Genomic DNA, 11070 nt, shown 5'->3' on the forward strand with positions numbered 1-11070 from the left:
CTCCTAGATCCCGTGGTGCTCCTCGGCGTGCCTCGCTCTTTTCCGGTCGCGGGCAGCCGGGGCGTAGAGGGCGGTCGCGGCGGGCACGGCGGGCGGCGGCGGGCCGGTGGCGGCAGGTGAGGCTGGCAGCGGGCCGTCCGCGCCGGGGGGCCTGCGAGGGTCGGGGGCCGGGAGCCATTGGGCGTGCGTGCCCGCAGCCCGGCGCCCCGGCGCCTTCAGGAAGCGGCGGTTGAGCCTCGGCGCCCGGTGACATTGAGGCCGGCCCGCGGGGGCTCGGGGCTTGGGGGCCGCCGGGTCGGGGTCCATGTGCCGCCCCGCAGCCCCCGTCCCGGCACCCCCTATCCGCCGGCGGCCGCGGGCCAGCCCAGGGCTCTGACCTTGGAGCGCCCGCTTGCCGAGGGCGCGGGCCCGAGGGGCAGGTCACGCCCTCGAGCGGCGTCCGCGCGATCGCCCCGGGGAAACGGGACTCCCGGAGAGGCGCTCCGCGTCCGCCTACGCGGGGGCCGGGCCGGGGGAGAGGAGAAGAGAGAGGGAGCGGGTTCAGTACTGACGTCATGCTTCTGTTGATTCTGCCCCTATTCGGAATATTTTCCGAATGCGTTCGGGATCCTCTTCATCGTCAGCAGTGCCCCGGAAGGTCCATTTTTACAGGAGGGGTAGGTAGGGGAGATGGGCCTGAGCAGGAAGGGCCCAGGTGAGAGTGGGTCATTCAGGTCGTCCGTTGCCCGTAGGGATTGAAAGTGGACCAGGGCCGTATTTGCAGCCTTCTGCTCGATTTGCCCTTCCTATTCTACGCACATATTAGATTTTTAACCAGATACTCAGTTGAATGCGGTGCATGCCGCAGTCCCTTTGAGCTGTTACCTTTTCTCTCCAAACAGTGGAGCCTATTATGGCAGCACAGTGCTTTACCGTTTCTACCTTTCTCAGTCTCTCAAAATTTTTTCCTCCTTGTTTTTTTTTTTTTAAAGATTTTATTTATTTTTCCCCCAAAGCCCCAGTAGATAGTTGTATGTCATAGCTGCACATCCTTCTAGTTGCTGCATGTGGGACGCAGCCTGAGCATGGCCGGAGAAGCCATTCCTCAGTGCGCACCCCGGATCAGAACCTGGGCCCCCAGCAGCGGAGCGCTTGCACGTAACCGCTAAGCCACCAGGCCGGCCCTCCTTGTTTTTTAAGAAAGCCAATTTTCTGCTAATTGCCTGAAGTGTGTATGTATTATGGCACTTGGTTTATAATGAGGCTCCGTAACAATGTGCTGACTGCTAAGAAAAACCTCATCCTAGGTGGTTTTGTGAATTCCGAGTCAGTAATGATGCACAGATTATTTATGTTGGGGAGAAAACAACAGAAGAATTGCATTGAGTTCCAGAATGCACTGGGGCGAAAAGAAGAATCATTCCTAATAGATGTTTGCCTTTATTCATAGAGAAGGTGTACATTTTTATCTTTCAGAATGTTGGCTACCAGAGTATTTAGCCTAATTGGCAAGCGAGCAATTTCCACCTCAGTGTGTGTACGAGCACATGGTAAGTATAACTTTTCTTTTAAATAGGCTGAGCTAATTACATTTTGCTCCTGCCAAGTGTAAAGTCTGGTGCTGGAGTTTCAAACACAGGGGGCTAAGATCCTAATTCTGCTGCTGAGGGACGTAGTGCAGGTATACGTATTTTAACAGGGCATAGTTCTAGATTTAAGCGTATTTATGAATCATATTGAATACTAATCTGGATCTTTGCTTATGCTGATATTTTCCCCCTTTTCCTTCCTTTCCTGTTTTTTTAGCTTTAAGTTCAAATTCCACTCCCTTTTGAGAGCTCTTGTACACCATACCTGACTTCAATGATCTCTTCTCCCCTCAAAAAATCTCCCAGTCACTTATCTTCAATACTGTTTACATTACTGGGGCAATGGGAGGGAAGGAGCTTGGACTTCCGAGCCTGAGCCGGGTTCAATCTCATTTCTATCTTGGACTAGCCACTTAAGCGTAAGAATCTGTTTTCTCACCTGAAATACATGTAAAGAGCTTAGTTCATTGCCTGGCACGTGGCAAGTTTAGTTTTGCATTTATCAAATATTTCTTTTAACCAGACACTGTTGGGCACTGAGGATAAACAAAATATGAGATATGGAATCTTTTCACAAGGATGTTTGCAATCTGGGGAGGACAGATACATGAAGACAATGTTTCAGTAAGAGATGGCCCCTGAGGAGAAGCATTCAGCCTGGCCTGGGGTTCAGGGGTGGCTTCTGGAGGAGAGACTGCTATAGTGAAGGACTTGTAGGTTTAACTTCCCATCTGAGAGGGGAATGGCATTCCAGAGGGAGAGAAAGCTAGAGGACAAAATGGAAATTAGCGTGGCAGGTTGTTACTGAGGGGTGAAGTGAAGGCTTGATGGTGAAGTTAGAGAGCAAGGTTTATGTATCTAGGGACTCGGTAACCAGGAACTGCTCTTACCGGAACTGCTTTCTATGTGAATTTCCCTTGAAATTGTGTCTTTTAAGTGGTGATACTGTTGTCTTACATTTCACTGTGGCTCAGGACAACACTATGGACACAGACTCTAAAACAGATCATTCTAGTAAGAGTATTATTGAAATACCTGTTATTTAAGTAAGAGAGAAAGATTTGTTTAGTTAACATATATGGAAAGAAACATTCCTTCATTAAAAGCCTAGGAAGTCAGTTATGACGAAGATTACATTTTCTTTCCATTTTAGCTTTGCTGATATATTTCCTTAGCTTTTTATTTGTTTAGTTTGTTTGAGATATAATTTACAGAAAGTAAAATTGGTCTTTTTTAGGTGACATGTTCTGTGGATTTTGATAAGCTCACACAGTTATGTAGCAACGACCCCAGTCAGGATGTACAAATCTCCATCACCCCCAAAAGTTCCTTCTTGTCCCTTTGGTCATTCTGATCTTTATAAGAAGCCAGCTTCTATCTCTTTGTAGTGGCATTGGCCGTGACTTATTCTTAGGTATTGCTTTTGGCAGAGGAAGTAAGATCAAGTTAGTCTCTTCTTGAAACCTTCTAGTGGCTTCTCATGCCTAGAGTAATATCTACAGCTGGCCTTGCTGATGTCATCACGTCATACATAGAAAAGCCAACAACCACCCAAACCAGCCCTCCCCGTTTGCACACTTCCCTGCCCCCCATGGTATTTTGTTCCTCGGATGCACCTGGCTGCTGCCTCCTGCCTCAGAACTCTGGAGTTGTGGATGGTTGCTTCTTTCTGGTCATCACCCTCCATGCAAATGTTACTTAAAACAGCCTTTCCTGACCACTCATCCTAAAGATGCCCCCTACCCTGCGTCACCCCACTTTGTTTTTCCTTAGAGCCCTGACATACCATGGATTTGTGCATATGTTTGAGTCCTATCTGTCTGCCTCTGGAGTGCCAGCGTTTTGAGGCCAGGGGCCTTGCCTGTTGTATTCAGTGCCGTCTCTAGCACACAGTAGGCAGATGGAGAAAACTGTAGCCCATTAGACAAGTCTTGTCCTTTAATTTCTGACTTCTAATTATACAGGTTGTGCACAAGTACGTGAACTGGTTCTCCACGTAAAATAGTAACACAATATGGAATGCTGTTGGTAGCCACCATTGTCAGTTTGTGCAGTGCATATTTGTGCAGTGACACATCTGATTGAGAGGGGAGCTCAGGTTCACCAGATTTCCTCAGCAGAGGCTCCAAAATCCATCTCAGTTGAGTCATGGAAATGACATAGAAATTGTTGTTTCTTAGAATGTCATAGAAATGACAAAACATTCACTAGGATGCAAGGTCTTTGCTTCTCTCTCTTTTTAAAAGGAATGTTTGGCATTTGCTGTGGGACCAGGCGCAAAGTGCTGAGGGACCCCTGGCAGCCCTGTGACCACAAATTGGCCATTTACATGACATACCTTCACACATTTAAAGTGTACACTTCAGTGGTTTTTAGTATCTTCTGAGTTGTCCCGTTCTCACCATAATCAACTTGAGAGCCTTGTAGTCATCCCAGTTTACATCTATTTTTAGTAATTCATGTGTAAGCTGAGTGCTGGTAGACACCATTCTTTTTAGTCCACTCATCATTTTAATAGACTCTTAGAATTTTAAAATTCGGAAGTAATTCTAGCCACTTTTCACCTCAAATCCTTTTGGGATAAGATCGATTATAAATATATAAGGGTGCTAGTCATTTGCATGGCAAAGATAAGCGTCTAGAGAAATTATACTGCTTTGCTTAAGGCGTAATGTTTTGTTTCACTATTGTTAACATGATTTGGGACATTTTAATTATTGGGACTAAGCTAATGGAGGTGAAGCATTTTTGTGGGATTTCATACCTCCAGACCAGTTTGGAACACAAAGTTTTCTTGCAGATGGAGGATAGAATGAAAAAAAATCTTTTAGCAGTGGGAAAACCCAAAATAAAAATTAAGATATTCCTTTCTTTTCTGCCGTTTGAACTTTTTTCTTCTTTGCTTGAGTAGTGCATGAGTACACACTCATTTTAAGGCACTAAAATTTCTGTCTCTTCGAGCAGAAGTCCCCATTTTCTCCTCTCTTCCCACTGATGACAAGGTGGGTTTACTTTGCCAGGAGTTTTGTGTGTTAGTTACATGTACGTGTGAGAAAGTACACATGATTTATATTTTTAAACAGAAAAACAACCCTGATATGGTTCTGTGCCTTGTTGAGTACATGATTGTCTTTCCATTTTGAGCCCATGGATCTGCCTCCTCTTTACTGTGTAACTTGCCTCTTGCGTACGCTGTGCATATACCCCCTTGTTCCCTTCCTCTGCTCTCCTTTTTCTTTTTTTCCAGAGTACTCATTTCCTGACATGCTCTGTAATCTACACGTCTGGTCTATTTATTTTGTCCCTGCTCCTAGCGTGTACATGCCAGTGGGCAGGAATCTTTGCTTCGTTCACTGCTGCTCTCAGGTGTTTGGAACTGTGCTAAGCATGTAGTAGGTGCTCGGTAAACACTCATTGGAACAGGTGAGTGCATGGTTCCATGATGCTCCTCTCTAAGGACCTGGCACAGTTTCTGAGTCCATCCTCTATTGGACACAGGTATTGTTTTTTTTGCTGTAATAAACAGTACTGCAATAACCATCTTTTCATATGTCTTTTTTTCTGAACTTTGAACACTTGTTTCTTTTACGAGTTTTATGTTGTTTTTATTCTTCCTCATTAGTTTGGGTCACTTGCAGAAGGGCCTTCATTTAGTCTAGTCTCCGGGCCAGGGGATCCTGAGAGCCCGTGTGTGACCTCTGTGTGAATACTGTCAGTTGCAGGAGTGCTGCCTCTGTTAGCAGTTGCCGCTGGCAGGTTTCTATTTTACTGTGATGAAAAGTTCTGCTGTTGACCATCTTTCCATCATCCTCATTTTGCCGTCTGGGCCACGCAGGACAGGCCTGCTCTCTGTTTCACACGACACTCCTTCAGCTGTTTGGAACAGTGGCCGCAGCCCCCTAGGATGACTGAGGTTTTCAGGGTGTACATACACATACTTATTTCAGTTTTTAGAAGTACCACCTTGTTTGTAACTGAACCTATGTGAATTTTCAGATGTTTATCCAATGTGTTTTTTAGGAAGTGTTGTAAAGAGTGAAGACTATGCTCTTCCCAGTTATGTCGACCGTCGTGACTATCCCTTGCCTGATGTGGCCCACGTGAAGAACCTTTCTGCCAGCCAGAAAGCCTTGAAAGAGAAGGAGAAGGCCCCCTGGAGCAGCCTCTCCATTGATGAGAAAGTTGAATGTGGGTATTACAGGGAAGTAACAGGCAAACCGTGTGAGAGGGAATTTTTACTTTGAGCTCTGGGGTGCTGCCCAGAGACCAGTGTGCTTGGGAGGGTCCATGGGTTGTGTTTCTGTGCTCTGCCGGCTGACTGGACCTTTGCCCAGGCCCCATTGTCTCTTCTTCTGGGGCTCCAGCCCCCGGGGAGGAGCAGGAATGTGGATGCAGAGCAGCCATGTGTGGGTCAGTAGAGTGCAGAGTGTGTGGGTGCAGCTTCTCAGCGCCTGTGCTGGGTAGGCCTGGTTTACTGGAAATGTCGACGGAAGATCAGCAAAACACTGTCGGGTAGGAAAGGGTATGAAGGTAAGGAGAGGAAGTAGACCTACACTGCAATCTAAAGAAGAAAGAATGTCACTGAGAAGTTTTTTCACCCAAAGCAAGCTCCATGCGTTTTCTTCACTTCCTCACCCCTTAACATGCGTGTGTGAGAGAGCGCGTGTGTGCGCACGTGCATGAGCGTGTTGTGGCCTTAGGCCTACGTTGTATTCCTCACTCTGCGTTTTATCCGTCAGCTGTGCTGTTGTGGGTCAAATGGTGGAACACTGCGTAGGAGGGAGCTGTTGGTCCCCATAGCTCTTTGCGCCTGCAAACGACTGTTTTTTCTGTTCCCAGTGTATCGCATTAAGTTCGACGAGAGCTTTGCTGAAATGAACAGGAGCACGAACGAGTGGAAGACGGTTGTGGGCGCTGCCATGTTCTTCATCGGCTTCACTGCTCTCCTCCTGATCTGGGAGAAGCACTATGGTGAGTAGAGAGGAGAGAAGGGACCGTGGCCTGGAGCGGGTCTCAGGTCTCAGCCACACCAGAGCTGGATGGAGCCAGCACAGCTCCATCTCTCAGTGGCCAGGAGTGGGCTACAGTGTGGCCTTCACACAAGATGGGCACCTCCCTTCTGGGTTCCATCCCAGGACTGTTTACCAGGTGTGGGAAACTGGCTCGTGATAGCCCAGTGGTGTAAGCCAGAATCTGATTTATTCACGGTGTGCCATGCTTGGAAGTGAACCACTTCCCTACTTTGTATAGCACACCGCATTTCCAATGTCAGTTATCTGCTCACCAGTCAGTTATCAAAAGATAGCATGGTGAAGGTTAGGTCGAGGAAAAGGGAACTCCTATTCATCAGAGGGCTGTTTCAGCTCTATGGGGACTGCATCTCAGTAACCAGAATTCTGGGTCCCCAGACCTAACAGTTTTTGCTTAGACAGTATTGGTGTTGCCCACTCCTTCTAGCGTGGCCTCTCCTATGTTCCTTCTGTCCAGGCAGAATCGGTATTTTCCCGTTTTGAGTAGGTATCATCCTGTCCTGTGGTTTGACTGGGGACACGGGTTAGTAACGTGTGCCTATCTATTTGATCTTCTCCCACGTCACCTTTGGCTCTGTCCTCTATACTGGCCTATAGACATCATTATTTACATCCTATAGAGAAGACATTCTGCTTTTAGCTCTGGTATTTTGTTGCTAACCTTTTACAAACAGAGAAATAATTTGGAAATATCACGAGTTGTCTGTGCCCAGGATTCACAACCAGTGTGTTTGCGTGGGTGTTGGCGGTGAGTGGCAGACGGCCACGCTGGCCTGGTTGCCGGTGTGTTGGGGGAGACCTGACCCATCTAACACATTGGCTTAGCAACAACTTGTCGAGCAGTGTTGCCTCATGAAATTGTTTTGAACTGTAGTGTACGGCCCCGTCCCACACACCTTTGAAGAGGAGTGGGTGGCCAAGCAGACCAAGAGGATGCTCGACATGAAGGTCAGCCCCATCCAGGGCTTCTCTGCCAAGTGGGACTATGACAAGAACGAGTGGAAGAAATAAGAACCTGCCGTCCACGTATCTCAACCTGACCTTTTCCATCACCTCCATGCAGCTCAGCATATTTACTGGAACCATTATGTCGTGAACCAGTGCTAATAAATGAGCAATTTACGTGAAATCCTTCATGATTGGTTCTTGATAACTAAATGGAAGTGTCTGTTATTTGAAATACAGTAGGTTTCTCCCGAGTGTCTGAAGGAAACATGTTTTGGGTACATATGAAATGGCAAAAGTAAATTGTATAAGAGGGTGTGATATAAAAACTAAAAATACAGAGTCTTATGATGTGGGAGGTTTTAGGTTTTTGACGAGATTTTTGTGAATAAAATCCCGTTAGAGTAGCCAGACCAACAGAAGTCACTATGGCCGCTTTTCTTCTGGGACTGGCCCTCTGTGCTTGAAACTGTCAGTGTTGGTGGGAGTGGGTGACCGTGAGCTGGGGAAGGGCAGCCCGAGTTCTGAGCTCTCCCCGACTGAGGTCTAAATGATTGACTCACTTCCCCGGGCCTGCTTATGGCCTGCCTGGTTCCCTGGCTACTCAGCCTTTTCATCTAAAAAGCAACAACGAAGCCAGTGCCCAAGCAGGCAGTGGTTTAAGGAGCCGTATCCTGGCCCTTGGCAAGCTCCCTGTAGGGCTCTCATCTTGCTCTACACGTGAGTTCCCTTACTGACCCCAGAAACGCTGCGTGGAGAAGCGGGACAAATCCTAGAATACAACCTGCGAGATGAGAGCTGCAGAGATGGCTAGTGCCTAGGGGTCTCCTAGTGGCCTTGGTGTAGGAATGAGGCAGGGGTGGGAGGTGGCCGTGGAGAAGCCCAGCTGTACCTGGGAAGGGAGATTGGCCCCTGGGGTTTGAGCAGAGGCGTGTTATAGCCCAGGAAGAGGGTCTTAAGTAGTTGGAAGGCTTGAACTAAGTGATTTCAAATTAAGATCAGGTTAGATACAGCCCCGATGGTAGTGTCTTCCTGCTGCTTTAGAAATGCCCTTGATCCCTTGTTCTCAAAGGGCCAGCTGGCTTCCCTGGGAGGCCCGCCCTCCCTTGTGGGAAAGAGGAAATGCTGGAGCTGTGGGGCATGGGAGTCTGGCTGTGACGACCAGCGTGGCCTCTGGATGGCTTCAGCTACAAAGCTTGGTGGTGCCATTTTCAGCTCCTTCCTAGGGTGGGCTCTTGGGGGACTTGCTGGGGGGCCTGGCCTGGCCCAAGGTCACCCCTGGCCCATCACTTGGCTCTTCTGACCCTTAAATGACCATTGGTGGAGCACCTACCTTGGGCCAGGTGCTCCAAAGCCACTGTCTCTCCTTAGAATGACCCCGAGAGGAAGGGGCCCTCACGCCGGGTTAGATGACGGAACTGAACCGGGCTGTGCCTGAGTGGAAGTGAGTGAGTGGTGGAGACTGTGTGAAGGTGCCTTTGACCCCCAAACTCTGCTCCTACCCTGGAATAGCTCCAAACTGAGTCTGATCCTGGGGACTTCCCATGGAGTAATCAGGCTCTCCCTGGCCTTCGCCTTCCCATGTGGGAAGCTGCTCTCTTGAACTTGCTAAGAGGATTACCACTTGTACATCAGTGTCAGATTCCAAAATGGGACTATTGAGTCCTCTTCTGTTCTCTTTGACCTTGTGGGTGTAGGCCTTAAAAAAAATCCCTTTACTGCCATTTTAGTGGGAAGTTGGGAGGGAGCAGAGTTAATGCTGGATTCAACCCACTCTTAAGCTGGAGGGCTGCCTGACAATCTGTAGGCCGTCGAGATCCTCACCCTCACGGGGCTCACGGGAACACTGAGGGCAAGTAAAACAACGTATGAAATAATGAGAAGATTTAACAGTTCTCCTGGGTGGGTGGGGGGGGCACGCTGATGGAGGCGGTGTTTTGGGTAGGGATGGGAACAATTTGAGGTTGGTTGGGGTAGGCCTCACGGAGGAGGTAATGTGTGAGCTGAGACTTAAAGAACGAGAAGGAGCCACGCACGCGAAAACATGAGCGAGTGGAGGCGGGGGTGGTGGGTGGAGACGGTTCCCGACTCGAAGTTTGGCAAAGGCTGTGAGGAGGATGGAGCTTGCTGTGTTCAAGGAACAGATGACCAGTGAGGCCAAAGCACTGTGAGGGAGAGGAAGGCAGTGGGGCAGGGCTTTGAGAAACACCAAGGAGGCAGTTGGAGCAGCCCCCAGCTTAGCTCCTTGGAGGCCTGTGGGGGGATTGCTTAGAGTGGGGGCTTGAGACCACTTGCAGAGCCCCTGCCTGGCTGCTTCTCAGGCCTGACACTTGGAGAACTCCTTGCCATTTGAAATGTGTTGTCCTGTTCTACTATTGTTATTTTAGCCCCTCACTCAACGCTCACCTTGTTACCAGCCAGCAGCTCTTCACCTCGTAGAATGTAAAAATCATTGCCTACAAAGGGGCAGACAGCAGCAGACCTAACAGACGCAACCCGAGAAGCCAGAGGCAAAGGAACAATAGTTTCCTATAGAATGACAGAATCAGGTAAAGTATTAACCAAGAGCAAGGAAAAACATATTTACAGGCGAAGATTAAGAGCATTTATTACTAACAGGCCTTTGCTGAGAGAAGTGCTGAAGGACATAGTCCAGGAAGAAGAGAACTGGACTCGGAAGGAGTGAGATATAAGCAGGAGGGGTGAGAAAGGAAGTGGACACCAGGAAGGCAAACTCACTTCAATGCTGGTTGAGCACAGCGGTCAAAGTGATGACCACCCGAGGGCTGGGGTGAGGGCAGGGCCAGGGACTCTGGGAGGGTGAAGGCTGTGGTGGGATACCTGTTGGATTTCTGTGAATCCCCACATAAAAACAGTAACTAGATAGCAAACCAAGAACCCTATTGACAATATCTCTCAGAAAATTAGGTGAGGAAATATTCCTAAGACGCCCCCCACCCCAATCATGATCCCCAAAGTACAAATGGGTGGGGGCAAATCATTGCGGCCACGTCCTGCACCGTATCTGCTTCGGAGCTGGAGGAAGCAGAGGGGGGCAGGGGACAGCTGACGGACCCGAGAACTGAGACCCGTGGTAGCCAAGGTTCTCAAGGGGAAGGCAGCACAGCGGGACCTTGTCATGAGGCCTGGAGGGCTCGCCCAATCCAACAGCATGTCAATGCTGGGGTCCCTAGGTCAGGTCCAAAGGGGCTGGAACACTCTCAGGCTTGACACTGACCCTCCTGGGCTAAGCTTCGAGACACGGACCCACAGTGCAGAGAAACTGCTGAGAGTGGAGTCGGACTGACCAGGACAGGGACAGCAGGGGCAAAGGAGCTGTCAGATCCAGATGCGTGTGGGGGACGTGAAGGCAGCCCGAAAATCTCAGACGGCCAGTTGCCGTGTTTTTCAACCTCAAATGAAAACAAGCTAAGAGGGGGCTCTTGTGAAATTAGAGACGTTATCCTGAACCATACCTCCTGCTAGAAGTTCAGGAAAGTGAATTTGAGTTTCAACAAGGATACTTA

General features: G+C 48.9%; 1 protein-coding gene across 1 annotated transcript; it reads left to right on the top strand.

Annotated features, from left to right (window-relative positions):
- The first annotated feature begins 26 nt into the window (after positions 1 to 26).
- LOC131396276 (cytochrome c oxidase subunit 4 isoform 1, mitochondrial) lies at positions 27 to 7797 on the top strand. The gene is made up of 5 exons (XM_058528421.1): positions 27 to 116; positions 1456 to 1529; positions 5589 to 5756; positions 6408 to 6539; positions 7473 to 7797. The coding sequence occupies exons 2-5, from the start codon at positions 1457 to 1459 to the stop codon at positions 7607 to 7609; spliced, it is 510 nt and encodes a 169-aa protein (XP_058384404.1). The 5' UTR covers positions 27 to 116; position 1456; the 3' UTR covers positions 7610 to 7797.
- The last annotated feature ends 3273 nt before the right edge of the window (positions 7798 to 11070 follow it).

The sequence above is a fragment of the Diceros bicornis genome, chromosome 32 (genome assembly GCF_020826845.1).
Source record: "Diceros bicornis minor isolate mBicDic1 chromosome 32, mDicBic1.mat.cur, whole genome shotgun sequence".
NCBI classification, from domain to species: domain Eukaryota; kingdom Metazoa; phylum Chordata; class Mammalia; order Perissodactyla; family Rhinocerotidae; genus Diceros; species Diceros bicornis.

What these genes read in the sequence shown, in the direction of transcription:
- LOC131396276 (XM_058528421.1), top strand. Translation starts at nt 1,457, where the DNA reads ATGTTGGCTACCAGAGTATTTAGCCTAATTGGCAAGCGAGCAATTTCC. An exon ending in AGTGTGTGTACGAGCACATG is followed by an intron (nt 1,530 to 5,588) that starts GTAAGTATAACT and finishes TGTGTTTTTTAG; the next exon opens with GAAGTGTTGTAAAGAGTGAA. An exon ending in GATCTGGGAGAAGCACTATG is followed by an intron (nt 6,540 to 7,472) that starts GTGAGTAGAGAG and finishes TTTGAACTGTAG; the next exon opens with TGTACGGCCCCGTCCCACAC.